General features: G+C 38.3%; 1 protein-coding gene across 1 annotated transcript; it reads left to right on the top strand.

Annotated features, from left to right (window-relative positions):
* The first annotated feature begins 2,164 nt into the window (after nucleotides 1–2,164).
* On the top strand, nucleotides 2,165–20,035 carry LOC115662212 (uncharacterized). The gene is made up of 12 exons (XM_030584383.2): nucleotides 2,165–2,866; nucleotides 3,029–4,034; nucleotides 4,605–5,036; nucleotides 5,612–6,052; nucleotides 6,323–6,763; nucleotides 7,158–7,395; nucleotides 13,931–14,588; nucleotides 14,751–15,762; nucleotides 16,178–16,609; nucleotides 17,161–17,601; nucleotides 18,505–18,933; nucleotides 19,565–20,035. Exons 1-12 carry the CDS (start codon nucleotides 2,346–2,348, stop codon nucleotides 19,799–19,801), a joined length of 6,288 nt encoding a protein of 2,095 aa, XP_030440243.2. The 5' UTR covers nucleotides 2,165–2,345; the 3' UTR covers nucleotides 19,802–20,035.
* The last annotated feature ends 1,350 nt before the right edge of the window (nucleotides 20,036–21,385 follow it).

Consider the following 21,385-nt stretch of genomic DNA (forward strand, 5'->3'; position numbering starts at 1 on the left):
GTGATAGGGATAAAAAAAAATTTTCTCTCAAGAATAGGGAGAAATCTTTTCTTTTCTCTCAAGAAAACTTTAAGGGAAAAAGTATTGTAGAAAAATTAAATCACAAGTATCATTTATATCTAGTAATAAGTTGTAAAAGTAAACTCCACAAGAATGAGAAAATAATTATGCTTGTAAACACAAGTAAATTTGACTTATCAGGCAAGACATTTTATGTGGTAGAAAGAAAACATAATTTTTGAAAATGTGAAATGTATGATGGATCTATAGGAAAAATTTCGATGTCAATAGGTATTTGGTCTTTTCTTTTTATATCAAGTTCCATGCTTGGAGTAACTTATGCTAAAATTTGTGTGCGAAAAAGTTGAGCGTAAATATGAACATATATGGTGTAGTTACTTTTTTCTCTACAAAGTCATAGATTTGCATTGTAGAATGCCTCGGGAGCTAGACCCGGCAATTGGGTCTCATGTGGGCCCTAAATAAGGTTTACATAAACGATGCGAGATAGGCCGAATCTGTCGGTGCGAATCCAGACAAGGTTTTTTTATGCACCTAGAGGGAGGAATAAGTGACTTGTTTGGCTTTATTTTCTCTCTCGGGTCGGACAGCGACAATATGCTTGTTTTAATTTTTCGTATTCAGATTCCGTGACCCTTGATCATTTCAAATTCACTCACATTTTCTGCTAAATGTCAGTATGGTTTTAAGAGAACATCTACAACGATTTGAGTATCTTGCACTGTATCCCAGGACCATTAGCCAGCGCCCTAACAAAAGAAATGTCCAGTGGCCGATGGGTCGCATCCAGTTCTGCCCACGAAGTCTGAACAAAAAACGACATAACAAAAAAGAACTAACTAGAAAGAAATATTAAAAGGCGTCGAGTTCGTCCACGAAACCCGCATGGCGCGTTCCCAAAAGTCAACAGTCAGCTGTCAACATCTTTGCTGCAGCTTTGGTTTCAGTTCTGTCGATTTTCGTGCATATATTTCTATATTTGATTCTGAATTTTATCAAGTTGAATGTACGATCTTCGGTAGACATACCATTCAATCTTATTTTCTTTTGCAGATGTCAAATAAATCCAAGTTGCAGGCCCAGATTCCCTTACAGGAATTATGAACATGTCTCTAATTAAGTTGACTGACTTTTTCGGTCAACGAAGTGCATCCCACCGATGGTAAAATTATTGTCTGACAAGGTTACCTGCATGATCAAATTGAGTTTAATTTTTCTTTTTTCCAGAAATGAGGGACAGATAATAGTCACGGGAACGGCTAATAATCAAGCAAGTTAGTTGGAGATCATCTGGCAAAAAAAAAAAATTGCTAGTTGGAGAAAAGTATCGCAGATCTTTTTTTAAGAACATCCATGTTAAAGAAAAAGTAAACATAAGTAAAATTGACTTAATTAGGCACCGCATTTTATGTGGTACAAATAAAAAAAATACAAATCAGAGGAAAATTGATTTGTGGATTGTAATAGAATTTGTAGCAAAACAAAACCGACGCTATGTGAAACAATATATCAATGAAAAAAATAAATTATGGTATACTGGATTATACTATACGCATTATGTTATGTGAGAGAATATAGATAACTATCAACATAAATCAACATTATAACATAAAATTACTTTAGTTTGAGCATATACAAGATGTAGTAAAATACGATGTTAGAGTAAATTTTACTCAATAAAGAATGATGATTTTACTTTTAAAAAATGACAAAATAGTGGCGTCAAATTAAAAAGAAAAATGGGGCATGATATATCCACGTTAATAAAATAGGACATACATGATATTTGATAAGTGTAAAGTGAATTTATATACGAGACAATCGAACCTACAACATTTGATCATTTAATAATAAGATACAAATTGATTTTTTTTCCATCAACTAATCATTTCTTATCTCTGTCTCTGCCTCTCATGTCTTCGCTCTCAAGTGAAAAAAGAAGAAGAAGAAAATTACACGTACAACGATTCCATCCACGTCTTCACAAATTAACTGATTCAAAGCAGCTTCTCCCACCAACGCACGTGCTATGAAGCTTCTTCTGTCACGTGATACAAAGCTCTTTTAGCTTGAGTTGACGAAGAATTCAAACCAAATTGTCCTCGAGCGAGCGAGTTGCTTCTTCAGTTCTTTGAACCAAAGCGACCGCACTCCGCGACTTGCCTGAACATTCAGTTGACCAAGCAGTCAGTCCCGATGGCGGAGCTTTTGTTCATCCCCTCTTCCCATTCGCAACTTGCGCCTCCTCTTTACATCTACACCTTACCTGCGAGGAAGAGTTGCAACCTGTTCCGCGGCCCCTCGCTCAATCACGGATTGTGCTGATGGCAACCGAAGAGATCGAGCGACGCATTTCGTCTTCTGCTTCGGTCCCCCAATGGAAGTATGATGTGTTCGTGAGCTTCAGAGGCGAGGACATAAGGAAGACCTTCGCGGCCCACCTCTTCCACGCGCTGAGGCAGGCTGGGATCTACTATTTCAGGGACAATGACAAAGTGGAGACCGGGATTTTCATCGAGCCCAAGCTGCTCGACGCGATTCGCCACTCTAGGGTTGCCCTCGTCGTGTTCACCACCAACTACGCCGACTCGCGGTGGTGCTTAAACGAGCTGGTGGAGATCCTGGAGTGCAACAGGAGGTTCAGAGATCATCAGGGTCACGTGGTTCTACCCATTTTCTATGATGTTGAGCCAGGGGACGTTCGGAAACAGAGCGGGCGATTTGGGGATGGTTTCGGAAGGTGTTTGGCCACCCACACGGACGATTTGCTGGTGCAGAAGTGGAGGGATGCACTTAAAGAAGCTGGGAATTTGTCAGGATGGCATTTGAATAATGACGCTAATGGGTAATTCATTTAATAAGTTCACTACCGAAAAAGCTCATATTAGTGGTCGATTTGAAATATGCTGTTGATTGAGTTTAGTTCATGGTTTTGCTGTTCATCTGTTGATAGCCTCTCTATGATGTAGTTACTCATATTGGACTTGTTCTTCCTATGCAACTGCAGGGATCAATCAAACTTCATCGAGCAAATCGTAGGACATCTCGTCAGGATCAGTCCTAGACGAATCTCCCCCTATTTTGTCAAAAATCCTATTGGGGTAGATTCCTTTGTAGATGACGTGATATCGTTGCTGGAAATTGGGTCAGAGGATGATGTCCGTGTGGTTGGAATATGGGGAATGAAAGGAATTGGTAAGACAACGGTGGCCAAAATCGTTAGTGATCACGTTTTTAGGGAATTTGAAGGTGTTAGCCTACTCGAAAATGTCGGAGATGCAAACCAAGATACACTTTTACTTCTTCAGAAGAAACTTCTCCACGATGTTCTTAAGGTACAAAATCTAGAAATGTTTGATCTTAACAGCAACATCAACGAGATAAAAACTAAGCTCTGCCGAAAAAGGATCCTTCTAGTTCTCGATAACATCACTAAGAAGGACCAAATTGAGTATTTCAGTGCTGGAGATCGAGAATGGTTCCGGCATGGGAGTAGAATTTTGATAACTACAAGAGATGAGCAGTTGCTGGAAGATCTGAAAGTAGATAACAAGTACATGCTCCCAGGATTGACTCATAAAGAATCGCTCCAACTCTTGAGTCGCCATGCCTTCTGCAAAGACCACCCTAAAGAAGGTTATGAAGAGTTGTCAGAGAGGCTTGTCCACTACACGGGTGGACTTCCAATAGCTCTTAAAAGATTTGGTTCCTTCCTTTCTAAGAAGAGAAAAAATCAGTGGCATGAGATATTGGAGAAGTTGGTGAGAGACCCTCATCTTGACTCAGTTGGATTACCTTTAGAACCATTCTCCTCTGTTCTTCCCTTTCAGTCAGTCGGGCCATACGGAGGTCATGGTGGGCGTTCTTATGATGATAAAACATACACTGATGTTAGAAAAATAACTGTAGTTGTAACATCAGTGATTAAGTCCTTTTATATTGAGTATGATCTGAATGGGTGTTTGGTCCGCTCACCAAGACATGGTGGACCTTCGGAAGGCAAAATATGCACGGTGAGTTCATCATTATGGTATGCTATGACATGTATTTGGGCTTTTCAGATATGTGCGTTGCAGGCTTTGCCTATTTGTAAATTTTTATGTCTACTTATGTTACTCCCTATCAAAATATGAGCTATTGTTTGATCATTAGAAAATAAGAGTCCATATCAATGGTAAATTGCTTAAAAGGATTCCACGGGGTAGTTCCACAATGCTTCATGATCTCCCAAAATCTGGACGTTTGTGGAGAAAGAATATGAGTTTTGTTGGTTTTATATACTTGTCTTGTTGTTGGATTTATGAAAGATTTCGTTTGTGCTCTGATGTCTCCAATGTAGAGTGTCGTGAATTCCATCTGTATATGCAAATAATCAGGGCTCTAAGATGGAGTTGAATGATTTCGATAAGAATTTAGTGAGAAAATACGATTGATTTTCTATGTTAAGAGAAAGAGTGCAAGTACTCAAGCAATATCCTCTTCAAGTACTTTCTAAGTCCTCAAAAAAGTACAAAATATCCTTGGTTTTGGTAGTGTTCATTTCTTAAAGGTGATGGATACTAGATTTGTGCTTCTGCCTGCAGGTAAACTTAGATTATCCAAATGAGTTCTTAACTTCAGTGTCAGGCTACATTAAAGAAGATTCAAGTCCTGTCATCATTCACTCACTTATCTTCCACAGCAATAAGAGAACATATGGTCCATTTGGCAATGAGAGAGGGAACTATTTCAGGTTCTCACCGACTGATGGGAAGATCGTCGGATTCTTTGGGAGGTGTGGCAGTTCTATCGATTCCATTGGGGCATATTTTGGACCGATCTCTCTTCCATATCCCTTTGAAGATTTAGGCCCATTTGGAAATAGTAATTGTGAAGGCCTATGGGATGACGGCAAGCATACAGATGTTCGACAAATTGACGTCATTTCTGGTTCTGCAATTGAGTCGATTACGATTACTTATGAGCGAGGTCGTTCTTTTGCACACGGTACAAGTGGTGGAGGCACAACAAACAAGGTACCGGTGCTATTAGAGTGATGAACTTGATCTTGGTGCTAGATAAAAGATACTCTTTATTTCTGATTCATGCGGCTTAATATGGCATTTGCTAAAGACATGATATGTAAATAGAAATTATTAATCTTTACAGAGGGTGCTACAACATATTAAAATTGAAAAAAATCTCGATCACGATTTATTTGGTTTTGGAAATCGTTGATTTACGAGAATGTTTCTTTGCGCATATGAGTTTTTTCCATAATGACTTATTGGAATAACTAACAGTCTCTCTTGCATGTCTTTATTCGAGTAATGAGTCATTTTTCTGAAATACAAATGATGAGTCAATCTCGAAATCACACAAGAGTACCAATGATATCTCAGGCGCCACTCTGTTGGACGAATATATACTTTTTGTATGAGATATACGACATGATAGTGGAAGTTGCCAAGATCATCTATTTTTATCAACTCATGCATATCTGCTGAACTATCTAGAAGTTGGTATCACCTGCTAGTTACTGTCATGTATAATGTTCTTGCTTTTCAAGTTGTTGCATTAACTATTCATTACATTTTAATGATTGTTACAGATAAGTCTGGACTGGTTAATTGAATATCTAACTTCAGTCTCGGGTTATATTACTAGTCATTTTGGTTCTACTATCATCAATTCACTCACATTTCAAAGCAACAAAAGAACATATGGACCATTCGGTACCGAAAAGGGAAGGTATTTTTCATTTCCAGCCACTGGGGGGAAGATCATTGGATTTTATGGAAGTTCTGGTACCTATTTGGAATCTATTGGAGCGTACTTAGAACCAATATCTCATCTCTATCCAATTAAGTCTATTGGGCCATTTGGAGGCCAAGGTGGACAGCCTTGGGATGATGGAAAATATAATGGCGTGAAGAAAATAAAGATACTGTTGGAAAGTGTTGTCAACTACATCGCCATTGAGTATGACAAAGATGGCGAGTCCATTTGGTCTTCCACACATGGTAGAAGTGGCAAAGGCGAAGTTTATATGGTGAGTTTGTCAAGTTTTAGGATTAGGAATATCTTTCTTACCAATCTTTTCTTTTACTTTGCTACCTCCAAAGAAAGTTCATTGACTTTCAAGTCTGTGTATATCGTCATCTTTGCTGCAACGATTGAATATGAAAGGAAAAACCTGAAAGGGAAAAGAAATGAGGAGCTTAGGTTAAATATGATTAGTTTTAGCATTTACTTATTTTCGTTTCCTCCGTCCAACTTAATTTCCTATCATATTGAAGCACATTAATTGCAAACTTTGTAGGTTGATTTGGAGTACCCACACGAATACTTAACCTCGGTCTCGGGTTATATCAGACATGATTTTGGCTCGGTTGTCATTCGATCGCTGACATTTCAAACTAATATAAGAATGCACGGACCGTTTGGTGAGGAAAAAGGAGGGTTCTTTTGCTGTACATTGATATGTAGCAAGATAATTGGCTTTTATGGAAGATCAGGTGGCCATCTTGATTCAATAGGAGTTCACTCAGAACCAATTTCTTGTTCTGGTCCCTTCAAATCCATCGAGCCTTTTGGAGGTCAAGGTGGCGACCCTTGGGATGATGGTATCCACACAGACGTAAGAGAAATAAACATAGTCGCTGGATCCGTAATTGACTCCATTACTTTTGAGTATGAAAACAATGGGTCTACAGTCCAGAGCCCTAAACATGGTGGAAATGGAGGAGATGAGACTTACAAGGTATGACCATCTTTCAATTACATGCTCTTATATTGTCACGTGTAACATCAGTTAATATTAAGTTGCTACTAAGGTCTTAAGCGGTTTTAAAGGTCATATTATGGACATTCACATGGGACTTGTGATGCAGAGAGTGCAAGAAGTAGATCAAATGACCACATATGGTTTAATATCAAACTATCCTGGAATTTTGCAACTTAGAGTTAACTCGTACAACAAAGTTGTCTCAATGTTAAAAACTCATGAACAAGATTAGACACACTAAAAGGTTCTATTCGGGTCTTGTGCCTTGTTAGTCTAACTCGGTTAATCAGTGGGGTTCTGTTTGTGGTGATTTTTACTATTCTACGGTGAAGAGCTTGTGATTAAAATGTCTCCCTTTCAATTTTCGCAGATTACGCTTGATTACCCTGGAGAGTATTTGACTTCGTATTCTGGTTACATAAGAGATGATTTTGGATCTGTTGTGATTCGTTCCCTCACATTTCAGAGCAATGAAAGAACTTATGGACCATTCGGTATCGAGAAAGGGAAGTACTTTTCATTTCCTTCAACCGGTGGAAAGATCGTTGGATTTCATGGAAGGTCTGGAAAGCATCTCGATTCGCTTGGTGTGCATATAGGACACTATTATTGAGAGCTAACCATGTGTGCCTGCGCTTGTGCGTGTTGGGTATACTTGCAGGTGTGCTTCCTTTCAAGTGTACATCATCCATCATTCTTAGAACATGCCAGTGTATGTAATTGGTCATTGTCATATCGCTTGACCGTCTTTGTCATATTGCCCCATAATTTTGGAGAAGTAGATGTCGTACATAGAGCGCCCCTTGGTTTGGTTCGTCACATCTTCAAGCCCCAGCTAACTCTATTTCTCTTCTTGGACACCTCCTTATCTACATCTGGTATTGTCCCGACCCTCTCGAGATGGGACACATTAAGTGTGCGACCTCGAGTTGAGTTAACAGATTGCCAAGTAACCATGGACGATTCCTCTTATGAGGTGCTTCTCGCATTTGGTCCGAGCTCTCCCAAACCCTAACGATGGCGATTTGAGTTGATTCGGTTAATTGTGAAATTTTGTTCTTTCTTTTGGGAGCTGCCATTAACCTATTATGAGTTTTAGAAATTTGAATAAGGTGCAGGAGTCCGTCTAACTTTTACGAATTAGAGATTCATGAGTTCGGGAGCTTCGTTACGCCAGATTAATCTAATGCTCTTTTGGTACCTGTTTCTTGAAAACGTTTGACTTGCGGTCTTCATAATCCTAGACTTTTAGTCTTTTAACATGTGAAAGGCGATTATGCAGGTCTGTGCAAGCAGTAAAGATAAACAACCTGCCATCAAAGCAGTACATGAAACATAATTAAATAAGTTAATAAAGTATGGGAAAATAAAAGCCCCAGGTAAAAATGAATAAAGCCTTGTTATTAAGACTTGCCAGCCCAGCGCGAGGCTCGCCCTCGCCGAATCTGGCGAGGTCGGTCCTCGCCCAGCTGCCGGCGAGGCTTGCCTTCGTCGTCGCCGGCGAGGGCGAGCCTTGCCAGTGGTCGGCGTGGCTCGCCCGAGGCCGGCGAGGTCGACCTCGCCGGCCTATGGCCTCCGGCCGGTCGCCGGAGCGGTGACCGGCTAGAGGAAGAGGGAAAAGAAAAAAAAAAAACTTCAAAAAAACATTAAAATATTATTAAATTTTGTCCACGTCAGCTCTGGTGACCGGTTGCCGGCCGGCCGACATCCACGTCAGTAAAATCCGGTCAAAAGGACTGAATTGGCACTATATCAAAAAGTTTAGGACTAAATTGACACCAAAAATAGGTTTAGAACTAAATTGGCACTTTTTCAAAAGGTTCAGGAATTATTCAGCACTTTTCCCCCCTTATCTTGATTGCGTTGATGGAGTTTATAGTTCACTCATCTCTGTCCCATTTAAATTCGTTAGGCCATATGGAGGTCAAGGTGGCGGTGCTTATAATGATGGAAGGCAAATTAGTGTCCTTGTTAAGTCAGTTATCCATTCCATCACTATTGATTATGATCAAGACGGATGTTTGGTGCATTCATTCGAGCATGGCGGATATTCTAATGGTGAAATTTATACAATAAGTACCCTATTACTCTTAAAAGTTTCCTTCGGTCATAAATTTTTTGCATTTGGATCATTACGATTAAGAGATGGGTAGAAATAAATATATGTTCCACATTACAAGAAGCAATAACCCATCGTGCGATTAAAGTAAACTCACATATAGTATCGTTGAAAGAGTGTTCATGCAGATGGCACAATAGGTCAAAAGGACAGAAAAAAGTAAAAAATTTAGATTCCATATGTGAATAAAAGTACTTCTTAATCTTGAAAGACAGAGAGGAAGGCATGGACCCTTTGGTAAGGTGGAAGGAAGCTTTTTTAGCTGTGCATTGACATGCAGCAAGATAATTGGCTTTCACGGAAGGTCTGGCGTCCAACTTGATGCGCTAGGAGTCTACTCTGAACCAATTTCTGATCTTCATCTCTTGAAATCCATTGGGCCATTTGGAGGACAAGGTGGCAGTCCATGGGAGTGGGACGATGGACATAGCACGGGTGTGAGAAAAATAATTGTAAAAGGTGGATCAGCTAGACTCCATTACTGTTGAGTACGACAGGAATGGGTCTGTGGTTCAGGGCCCTAAACATGGTGGAGATGGAGGACATCTAAAACTCAAGGTATGGCCCTTTGACACCTACTTAATCTTATGAACATGCAACTTCTGTGTTGTTGCTAAGGTTTGGTTTTAAGTGGTTTGGAGGTCACGTTTATGCATAGGAGCGTGACAGTATTCTAAATAGAGCGTAGAGGTGAAAGTACGATATGAGAACAGTCGATAGATTTCGAGTTTAGATTGGCAAATGATATGGAATGAGAATTATCCTCTGAGAGAGTCATTGTCAGGGCATGATGCAATATCATCAATAGAACAGGGACTTCTCTTTGGTTTTCCAACCTTCCTCAGTTTCATTTATGATGAAAGCACTTCACACATTCAGAAAAGTACTGCCTCCGAAAAAGGAAAAAAAAGAATATAATAAGGTATTTTTACTTTATGATTTTAAGTCTGAGAACAATTTTCCATAATTTTAGTAACAGGATAAGTGCACTGAAAGTCTTAAAACTTATCACGAAAGTATAATTGAGTCCTAAAACTTTCAAAAAGTGTAACCAAATCCTAAAATTTGTCACGAAAGTGCAATTGAGTCCTAAAATTTTCAAAAAGTGTAGCCAATGGAAGGACTTGATTGAACCAATTTGACAAGTTTTAAGATTTGATTGCACTTTTTGAAAGTTTTAGGACTCAATTGTACTTTCGTGATAAGTTTTAAAACTTAATTGCACTTTTTAAAAGTTTTAGAACTTAATTGCATTTTTGTGATAAGTTTTAAAACTTCCAATACACTTATCCATTTTAGTAACTGTTCTCAAAGAGTTGCCAGAGCATTTTTTAAGCAATTGCCTTTCATTTTATAGATGAATGATTTTATAACTGTAGCGGACCAAAATAGGTCTTATGCTCTAGATGCAGGGGAATTATCTATTTAGCTATTACATTGTTTGTTTAAACAAATACAACTTATCAACCGGAGCGTTTTGTTTATGCTGATTTTTGAGATTCTATAGTTGGGGGGTTGGGATTAAATATGTTTGCCTTTTTAATTTTGGAGATTGAACTTGATTATCCTCGAGAATACTTGACTTCATTTTCTGGTCGCTTTGGATTTTGTTATGGGGCTATTGTTGTTCGCTCCCTCACATTTCAGAGCAATGAAAGAACTTTTGGGCCATTTGGTACAGAGATCGGGAAGTACTTTTCTTTTCCATCAACCAGCAAAAAGATTGTCGGGTTTCATGGGAGGTCTGGATCATGGGTTGATTCACTTGGAGCACATTTTGAGCCTTAACATGCTAAGCTCTACCTTTATGTGCACAATGTAGCCGATGTTTGAGTTTACACGTAAGTATGTATCATCACGGATATTATTAGAAATCTAGGGATGTGAGTAGGTCGGTTTGATGTATCTTCTAAGAATAAAGCTTGTTGAAGCTTTTATTATAGTGAATCAAATCTCCATCGACAGGAAGCAAGTTTTTATAGAAAAAAAGATTTGTTTAAAAAAATTCGTCATAAATCGAACAATTTTTTAGTTTTGCATTTCAAAACGGTGGATCAGGGAGAGTGAATCAACTGTTCTCCATCTATGGACTTTCTGCAGATAGATTTTGATCCGTAGGACCAAATCTAGTGATTCTCTCGGGGCATAGTTGTTCCAACAACGAGTTTTTTCCCTGACAAAGAGCACCAACAAAGACTCGCCCAAGACATACTGTTTGCAACAGTCGTGCGTTTGTTTCAGGGCATATTAATGATATGGAAAACATGTTCATAAGAATAATTGTTTGTATCGCTTATAACAATTAGTCGACGGATTTTCATTATCAATAACAATTTATTTCTAAATATTTTCATTAATGATGAAAAAATCTTTTAGTTAAATACTTTTTGTAAGCAATACCCTCAATCAATTTTAGAAACATATTTTTCAAATCGTCGATTTTCGCAAAATAAAAGCTCGCGGATTGTCGTTTTTTTTTTTTTAATATTTCTTCTAATATATGTTGATATGATGTTGAAGTAGGCAAGATAATCTACTATTTTCCACATCATGCATCATCATCTCAATCATCAAGAGAGTGGATCATACAATAGTCATTGTCATCTATCATTTTTGCTTCTCGGACTTGTTGCGTTAACATTTCTTGACCCGTATACATAATGTACAATGACAATGTATGGGGTGTGGAAAGCATCTAAGAGGGAAATCAAAGCCATTCAATATCTTTTTGATTATTTAAATTTCTTTCCTTAAGTTTTTCATAAGTGTACCAGTAATCCTAAAACTTTGTTGCAAAGTGCAATCAAGTTCTAGTGCTTTTTAAAAGTGCAATAAAATCTAAATATTATCAAATTGGTACAAAAGCCCTTCCGTTAGGGAGAAATCTCATGATATTTTATATACGTAGTAAAAAACATGTACTACAATCATGTGATAGGGAGAAATCTTTTTTTTTTCCTCTCAAGAATAGGGAGAAATCTTTTCTTTTATCTCAAGAAAACTTTAAGAGAAAAAGTATTCTAGAAAAATTTAATCATAAGTATCATTTATATCTAGTAATAAGTTGTAAAAGCAAACTTCATGAGAATGAGAAAATAATTATGCTTGTAAACATAAGTAAAATTGACTTATTAGGCAAGACATTTTATGTGGTAGAAAGAAAAAATATTTTTTGAAAATGTGAAATGTATGATGCATCCATAGGAAAAATTTAAATGTCAACAGGTATTTGGTCTTTTCCTTTTATATCAAGTTCCATGTTTAGAGTAACCTGCTTTAAGATTTGTGCGCGAAAAAATTGAGCGTAAACATGAACATATACGGTGTAGTTATTTCTCTCTTTAAAAAGATGTAAATTTTTATTGTAAAATGCCTTGAGAGCTAGACCCGACGATTGGGTCTCATGTGGGCCCTAAATATAAGATTCATATAAACAATGCATGATAGGCCAAGTCCGTGGGTGCAAATCTAGACAAGTTTTTCTATGCTCGGGGGAGGGAGGAATAGACAAGAACTAACTAGAAAGAATTATTAAAAGGCGTCGAGTTGTCCACCAAACTTGACCAAACCCGTCGGGCGCCTACCTAAAAGTCAACAGTCAATTGTCAACATCTTTTCTGCAGCTCTGGTTTCAGTTCTGTCGATTTTTCGTGCATGTTTTTCTACATTTGATTCTGCATTTTACCAAGTTGAACGTACGATCTTCGGTAGACACACCATTCAATCTTTCTTTTGCCGACCTCAAATAAATCCAAGTTGCTGGGTCCAGATTCCCTTAAAGCATCCATGAACACGTCTCTAATTAAGTTGACTGACTTTTTTGGTCATCGAAATGCATCCCACCAATGGTAAAATTATTGTCTGACAAGGTTACCTGCATGATCAAGTTGAGTTTAATTTTTCTTTTTTCCAGAAATGAGGAACGGAAAATAGACACGAGGGCGGCTAACAATCAAGCAAGCTAGTTGGAGCTCATCTGGCAAAAAAAAAAAATGCTAGTTGGAGAAAAATATCGCGGATCTTTTTTAACAACACCCATGTTAAAAAAAAAATGCTAGTTGAAGTTCTTTCAAGTGAAAGAGAGAAATATTTTCTTTTTTTCTCAAGAAAATTTAAGAGAATATTATTCTATAAAAATCAAATCATAAGTATCATTTATATCTAGTAATAAGTTGTGAAAGTAAACTCCCTGAGAATGAGAAACTAATTATGCTCGTAAACATAAGTAAAATTGACTTATTAGGCATGTCATTGCATGTGGTGGAAATAAAAAAAATACAAATTTGATGAAAATTGGTTTTGGGATTGTAATAGAATTTGTAGCAAAACAAAACCGATGCTATGCGAAACGACATATCAAGGAAAAAGAATCGATTAATGTATAATGGATTATATTATATGCATTATGTTATGTGAGAGAATATAGATAACTATCAATATGAATCAATATTATAACATAAAATTACTTTTGTTCAAGCACATACAAGATGTAGTAAAATACAATGTTGGAGTAAATTTTACTCGATAAAGAATGATGATTTCTTAAAAAAAATGAAAAAATAGTGGCGTCAAATTAAAAAGAAAAATGGGGCATGATACATTCGCGTTAATAAAATAGGACATACATGATATTGGATAAGTGTAAAGTGAATATATATACGAGACAATCGTACCTACTACATTTGATCATTTAATAATATGATACCTGTTGATTTTTTTTTCCATCAACTAATCATTTCTTATCTCTGTCTCTGCCTCCCATGTCTTGCTTTCAAGAGAGAAAAAAAAGAAAGAAAACACATGTACAATGATTCCATCCACGTCTTCACAAATTAACTGATTCAAAGCAGCTTCCCCCACCAACGCACGTGCTACGAAGCTTCTTCTGTCACGTGATACAAAGCTTGAGTTGACGAAGAATTCAAACCAAATTGTCCTCGAGCGAGCAAGTTGCTTCTTCAGTTTGTTTGAACCAAAGCGACTCACACTCCGCAACTTGCCTGAACATTCAATTGAATAAGCAGTCTATCCTGATGGCGGATCTTTTGTTCATCCCCTTTTCTCATTGGCAACTTGCGCCTCCTCTTTACATATACACCTTACCTGCGAGGAAGAGTTGCAACCCTTTCCGCAGTCTCTCGCTCAATCACGGATTGTGCTGATGGCAACCGAAGAGATCGAGCGACGCATTTCGTCTTCTGCTTCGATCCACCAATGGAAGTATGACGTGTTCGTGAGCTTCAGAGGCGAGGACATAAGGAAGACCTTCGCGGCCCACCTCTTCCACGCGCTGAGGCAGGCGGGGATCTACTATTTCAGGGACAATGACAAAGTGGAGACTGGGATTTCCATCGAGCCCAAGCTTCTCAACGCGATTCGCCACTCTAGGGTTGCCCTCGTCGTGTTCACCACCAACTATGCCGACTCGCGGTGGTGCTTGAACGAGCTGGTGGAGATCCTGAAGTGCAACAGGAGTTTCAGAGATCATCAGGGTCATGTGGTTCTGCCCATTTTCTATGATGTTGAGCCAGGGGACGTCCGGAAACAGAGCGGGCGATTCGGGGTTGGTTTCGAAAGGTGTTTGGCCACTCACCAGGATGATTTACTGGTGCAGAAGTGGAGGGATGTGCTTAAAGAAGCTGGTAATTTGTCAGGATGGCATTTGAATAATGACGCTAATGGGTAATGCATTTAATAAGTTCACTCCCGAAAAAGCTCAGATTGGTGGTCGATTTGAAATATGCTGTTGATTGAGTTTAGTTCATGGGTTTACCACGCATCTGCTGATAGCCTCTCTATTCTATATTTACTCATATTGGACTTGTTCTTCCCATGTAACTGCAGGGATCAATCAAACTTCATCGACCAAATCGTAGGAAATCTCATCAGGATCAGTCCTAGATCAATCTCCCCCTATTTTGTCAAAAATGCTATTGGGTTAGATTCCTTTGTAGAGGACGTGATATCGTCGCTGGAAATTGGGTCAGAGGATGATGTTCGTGTGGTTGGAATATGGGGAATGAACGGAATTGGTAAGACAACGGTGGCCAAAGTCGTCTGCGATCGTGTTTGTAGGGAATTTGAAGGTGTTAGCTTACTCGAAAATGTCGGAGATGCAAACCAAGATACGCTTTTACTTCTTCAGAAGAAACTTCTCCACGATGTTCTGAAGTTACAAGGTCTAGAAATGTTCGATCTTAACAGCAACATCAATGAGATAAAAACTAAGCTCCGCTGGAAAAGGATCCTTCTAGTCCTTGATAACATCACTAAGAAGGACCAAATTGAGCATTTCGGTGCTGGAGATCAAGAATGGTTCCAACATGGGAGTAGAATTTTGATAACTACAAGAGATGAGCAGTTGCTGGAAGATCTCAAAGTAGATAACAAGTACATGCTCCCAGGATTGACTCATAAAGAATCGCTCCAACTCTTTAGTCGCCATGCCTTCCGCAAAGACCACCCTAAAGAAGGCTATGAAGAGTTGTCAGAGAGGCTTGTCCACTACACGGGTGGATTTCCACTAGCTCTTAAAGGATTTGGTTCCTTCCTTTCTAAGAAGAGAAAAAATCAGTGGAATGAGATATTGGAGAAGTTGGTGAGAGACCCTCATCTTGATTCAGTTGGATTACCTTTAGAACCATTCTCCTCTGTTCTTCCCTTTCAATCCGTAGGGCCATGTGGAGGTCATGGCGGGGGTTCTTATGATGATAAAACATACACTGATGTTAGAAAAATAACTGTAGTTGTTGTGAGATCAGAAGTGATCGAGTCCTTTACTATTGAGTATGATCAGAATGGGTGCTTAGTCCGCTCGCCAAGACATGGTGGACCTTCAGAAGGCAAAATATGCACGGTGAGTCGGTGAGCATGTATTTGGGCTTTTCAGATATGTGCATTGCAGGCTTTGGCTATTTATAAATATTTACGTCTATGTAACTCCCTATCAAAATATGAGCTATTGTTTGGTCATTAGAATATAAGAGTCCATATCAAAGGTAAATTGCTTAAAAGGATCCAACGGGGTAGTTCCACAATGCTTCACGATCTCTGGAAATCTGGACCTTTGTGGGAAAAATATGAGTTTTGTTGGTTTTATATTCTTGTCTTGTTGTTGGGTATATGAAAGTTTCCGTTTGGGCTATGATGTCTCCAATATAGTGTGGTGAACTCCTCTTCAAGTATTTTTTAAGTCCTCAGAAGTATTAAAGTCCGTTTTTTTTGGGAGGATTCGTTTCTTGATGAAGGTGATGTTGTGCTGCTGCCTGCAGGTAAACTTAGCTTATCCATATGAGTTCCTAACTTCAGTGTCAGGCTACATTAAAGAAGATTCAAATCCTATCATGATTCACTCACTTACCTTCCACAGCAATGAGAGAACATATGGTCCATTTGGCAAGGAGAGAGGGAAGTTTTTCAGTTTCCCACCGGTTGCTGGGAAGATCATTGGATTCTTTGGGAGGTGTGGCTCTTCTCTTGATTCCATTGGAGCATATTTTGGACCTATCTCTCGTCCATATCCCTTTGAAGCTGTAGGCCCATTTGGGAATAGGAACTGTGAAGGCCTATGGGATGACGGCAAGCATACAGATGTCAGACAAATTGATGTTGTTTCTGGTTCAGCAATTGAGTCGATTACTTTTACTTATGAGCAAGGTCGTTCTTTTGCACATGGTACAGGTGGTGGAGGCACAACGAACAAGGTACTGGTGCTATTCGAGTAGTGAACTGTTGATCTGGGTGTTTGATAAAAGCTACTCTTTTCATTTCTGATTCATGCAGCTTATAATGGCATGTGCTGAAGACATAATGCTCAAGTAGAAATCATTAGTCGCTAACGTTTAAAACATGGCCAAGTTGAACCACCGTAATTATAGCTCATTCGGGAAATATAACATCGATCCCGATTTATTTGTTTTTGAAAATTGGTGATTTCTGTGTCCTGTGAATGTTGCTTTGCGTACATGAGTTGTTTCCATAATGACGAATTGGAATAATTAGCCGTCCCTTTCGGATGTCTTTATTTGAATATTGAGTTATTTTTTGAAACTCAAATGGTGAGTTATCTCGAAATTACACAACATAAACGATGATGTATCTATTTTTTGTATGACATATATGACATGATAGTGAATTAGGCAAGACCATCTCTCTTTTTTCCGCTCATGTCACGCGCTAGTTACTATCATGCATAATGTTTTTGTTTTTCAAGTTGTTGCATTGACTATTTTGTACATTCTAATGATTATTGCAGATAAATCTGGACTGGTTAATTGAGTATCTAACTTCAGTTTCGGGCTATATTACGAGTGATTTTGGCTCTACTATCATCCATTCACTCACGTTTCAAAGCAATAAAAGAACATACGGACCATTTGGCTTTGAAACCGGAAAGAAGTTTTCATTTCCAGCCACTGGGGGAAAGATCATTGGATTTTATGGGAGTTCTGGTTCCCATCTTGAATCTCTTGGAGCATATTTCGAACCAATCTCTCATCTACACCCCATCAAGTGTCTTGGACCATTTGGAGGCCAAGGTGGAGACCCTTGGGATGATGGAAAATTTAATGGTGTAAAGAAAATAAAGATGATGTTGGAAGATGTTGTTTGCTGCATCTCCTTTGAGTATGACAGTAATGGTGTGTCTATTTGGTCATCTACACATGGTCACAGTGGCAACGGAGATATCCATATGGTGAGTTCATTGCATATTTTCCATTCATATTACGGTTGATCCTCTCTCTCTCGCACCCGTGCCTGCACAAACCTCCTTATCGATTCTACAAGAACTTTTGGGAAAGCCTTCCATTTGCTTCTCTTTGATTGGAAGTTTTATTTTCCAGAATGTATCCTAATTTTTGGCCTGATCCTTCTTTTGATGATCAATCCAACCTCTGAGAAAAATAAGATATACCTTGGTTATATTTCATTTCTTTGATAAGTTCAGTAACAAGCATAACAACCCTATTGTTCCGATGGAAAGAAGAACCTAGGATTATCTTTTCAAGAAATTTTCAAACAAACAATTTCATCGAAATCTTTTAATTTCTTATTTACAATGTTCACTTTATGTATTCCTCTATCTGTAAAGCACATTGAAGGTGTCGAAATGACAATGGTAGAGTTTTTATTATTGACATTAATATCTACGCTAGAACGAATGTTTTTATGCGGTGCGGTAAGGTACGGTGAAAGTCTTAGGCACCTACCAATACCCTACGCCACCATTAGATCGAGTGTTAGTTTTCTAATAAACTTCAGAAGCTTTATCAAAGTAAACTGCGAGTGATAGAAACCTGTATACATGATGTACAATGATAGAGTATGGGTTGGGGAAACCATCTTTAAGGGAAATGAAAACCATCCAAATGTACTGAATGATTGAAGTCATCTTTTGATCATTTAAATTTCTTCGATTATTAACCCTAAAAGTATGATGTAAGAATAGTAGGTATCCATACATTAGTTTTAAGAAATTCTTGGGTCTAAGGATTAAACTTCTAGGTTGTACGTGGATGCGATGTTGACTTAGGCCACTGCTGTCTATCTATCATCTTTGATATAGATCAATATGACAATTAAATTGCTAATTATGCAGGTTAAGTTGGATTACCCTCGTGAGTTCTTGATCTCAGTGTCAGGCTATATGGGACGTGGTATTATTCGATCACTCACGTTCGAAAGCAATATAAGAAGGCATGGACCCTTTGGCAAGGAAGTAGGGAGCTTCTTTAGTTGTGCATTGACGTGCAGAAAGATAATTGGCTTTCACGGAAGGTCTGGCATCCAGCTTGATGCGCTGGGAGTCTACTCTGAACCAATTTCTGATCTTCATCTCTTGAAATCCATTGGGCCATTTGGAGGACAAGGGGGAAGTCCATGGGACGATGGAGATAGCACGGGTGTGAGAAAAATAATTGTAAAAGGTGGATCGGCTATTGACTCCATTACTGTCGAGTACGACAAAAATGGGTCTGTGGTTCAGGGCCCTAAACATGGTGGAGGTGGAGGACATCTAACACTCGAGGTATGGACTCTAGACATTTACTTAATCTTATGAACGTCGAACTTCTGCGTCGTTGCTAAGGTTTGGTTTTAAGTGGTTTGGAGGTCACGTTTATGCACATGAGCAAGTATTTTAAATAGAGGGTAGAGGTGAAAGTAAGATATGAGAACAGTCCGTGGATTTTGAGTTTAGATTGACAAATTATCTTGAATGAGAGAGTCATTGTAGGGGCATGATGTAATATCATCGTAGAACAGGGACTTCTTTTTGGTTTTCCAACCTTCCTCGGTTCCATTTACGATGAAAGAACTCCATACATTCAGAAAAGTACTGCCTCCAAAAAAGGGGGGAAAAACATATTAAAAGGTATTTTTACTTTATGACTTAATTCTGAGAACAATTTTCCTTAATTCTAGTAACTATTCTCAAAGTGTTGTCAAACCATTTTTTAAGCAGTTGCCTTTCTTTTTACAATTGTGGTGGACCAAAATAGGTCTTATGCTATAGATGCAGCGGAATTATCTATTAAGCTATTACCATGTTTGTCTAACCAAATACAAGTTATCAAACGGAGGGTTCTGTTTATGCTGGTCTTTAAGATTTTACAGTTGTGGGGCTGGGATTAAATATGTTTGTCTTTCTACTTTTGCAGATTAAACTCAATTATCCTCGAGAATACTTGACTTCATTTTCTGGTTACTCTGGATCTTTTAGCGGGGATATTGTTGTTCGCTCCCTCACATTTCAAAGCAATGAACGAACTTTTGGGCCATTCGGTGAAGAGGTTGGGAAGTACTTTTCTTTTCCATCAACCGGTAAAAAGATAGTCGGGTTTCATGGGAGGTCTAGATACTTGATTGATTCACTTGGAGCACATTTTGAGCCTTGACATGCTAAGCTTTACCTTTATGTTTCCATGCGGTCGATGGTTGAGTTTACACATAAATATGTATCATCACGGACCTTCTTAGAAATGTAGGGGTATAGGTCGGTCTGATGTTGTCATGACCTTATCAGATTCTCCCAATCCCTACTAATCGGAAACAAAGGTTCCTCTCTACAAATTCAGTGGATTTTTTTTATAAGCATCTTTCTAATAAAAGTTTTCCTTTGGCCTATGTAATTATCATCTCGTAAATTTCTTTGGAGAGCATAATTTATCTTTAGAGGCCGTAAAATCTCTAATTCTGTGGTTCGTAATATTCCACAAATATCATAATATATGCCTAAGTTAAGAGTAAACTTCATTTGTGCTATTATTAGTATAATATTTAATTCATCGTATGCACATTGTAAAGATGAGTGTGACTAAATTTCCATAGGGAAAAGCATCAGAATAGTTTTAAATCTATTGTATTTGTGTCAATTTAGTCATAAACCTTTTGATATAATGCTAATTTAATCCTTTCGGCTAATTTTGGCTTGATATTATTGACGTAGATGCCGATCGGCCTACGTGACATCGCCAAAACTGATGTGGATAATTTTTAATAATATTTTTAGATTTTTTAATTATTTTTTCTGATTTTTTTTCTTTACCTTTATGTTTCGATGCAGTCGATGTTTTAGTTTACCTAAATTAAGGGTAAACTTCATTTATGTTATTATTAGTGAAATATTTTATCGATCGTAACTTGCCCTTCATAAAGGTATGTGTGAGTAATATTCTTTACCAATCATGACTTTTCCTAATCGAAAACAAGTTTGATAACAAATTAGGTTTTGCAAAACAGATTGGATGGACCACTCTTTCCTTTTATATACAGCAACGAAGGTCCATATTGAAAACGGGATCAGTCCGTAGCGACACTTTTACGAAAACCATAGAAACGTCCCTCTGTTCTTTCTTTTTTTCCCTCGACAAGTCCAACTGTCCAAACAGTCAGAACAGTCGGGCGTCTTTCATCAACTAATCATTTCTCATCTTGTCTCTCCCTCTCATGTCTTCTTCGCTTTCAAGAGAGAAACACACAACTAGAAGTTCTCGATGAAATAAAAAAGATTAATATTTGAATGCAGCCATGGACAATGATTCCACTTACGTCTCCACAGATTTACTGTTTCGAAGCATCTTCTTCTACCAACGCATGTGCTGAAGCTTCAAATCCATGTCTGCGTTTTCAGACATGTCTCTGTCACGTGAAACAAAGCTCTTTTAGCTTGGCTTGACGAATTCAAACCAAGTTGTCCTCGAGCGAGCAAGTTGCTTCTTCAGTTCTTTGAACCAAACCAACTTCACTCGCAACTTGTCTGAACATTCAATTGAATAAGCAGTCTGTTCTGATGGCGGAGCCATCATTCATCCTCTCTTCTCATTCACAAGTTGCACCTCCTCTTTACATGTACACTTTACCTTTGCAACCTTTTCAGCAGTCTCTCACTCAATCACGTATTGTGCTGATGCGAATCGAAGAGATCGAGTGACACATTTCGTCTTCTGCTTCGATCCATCAATGGAAGTATGATGTGTTCA

Source organism: Syzygium oleosum, unplaced genomic scaffold, assembly GCF_021117445.2.
Source record: "Syzygium oleosum isolate NSW1041296 unplaced genomic scaffold, Sole_v2.1 Sole_v2.33, whole genome shotgun sequence".
Classification (NCBI taxonomy): Eukaryota; Viridiplantae; Streptophyta; class Magnoliopsida; order Myrtales; family Myrtaceae; genus Syzygium; species Syzygium oleosum.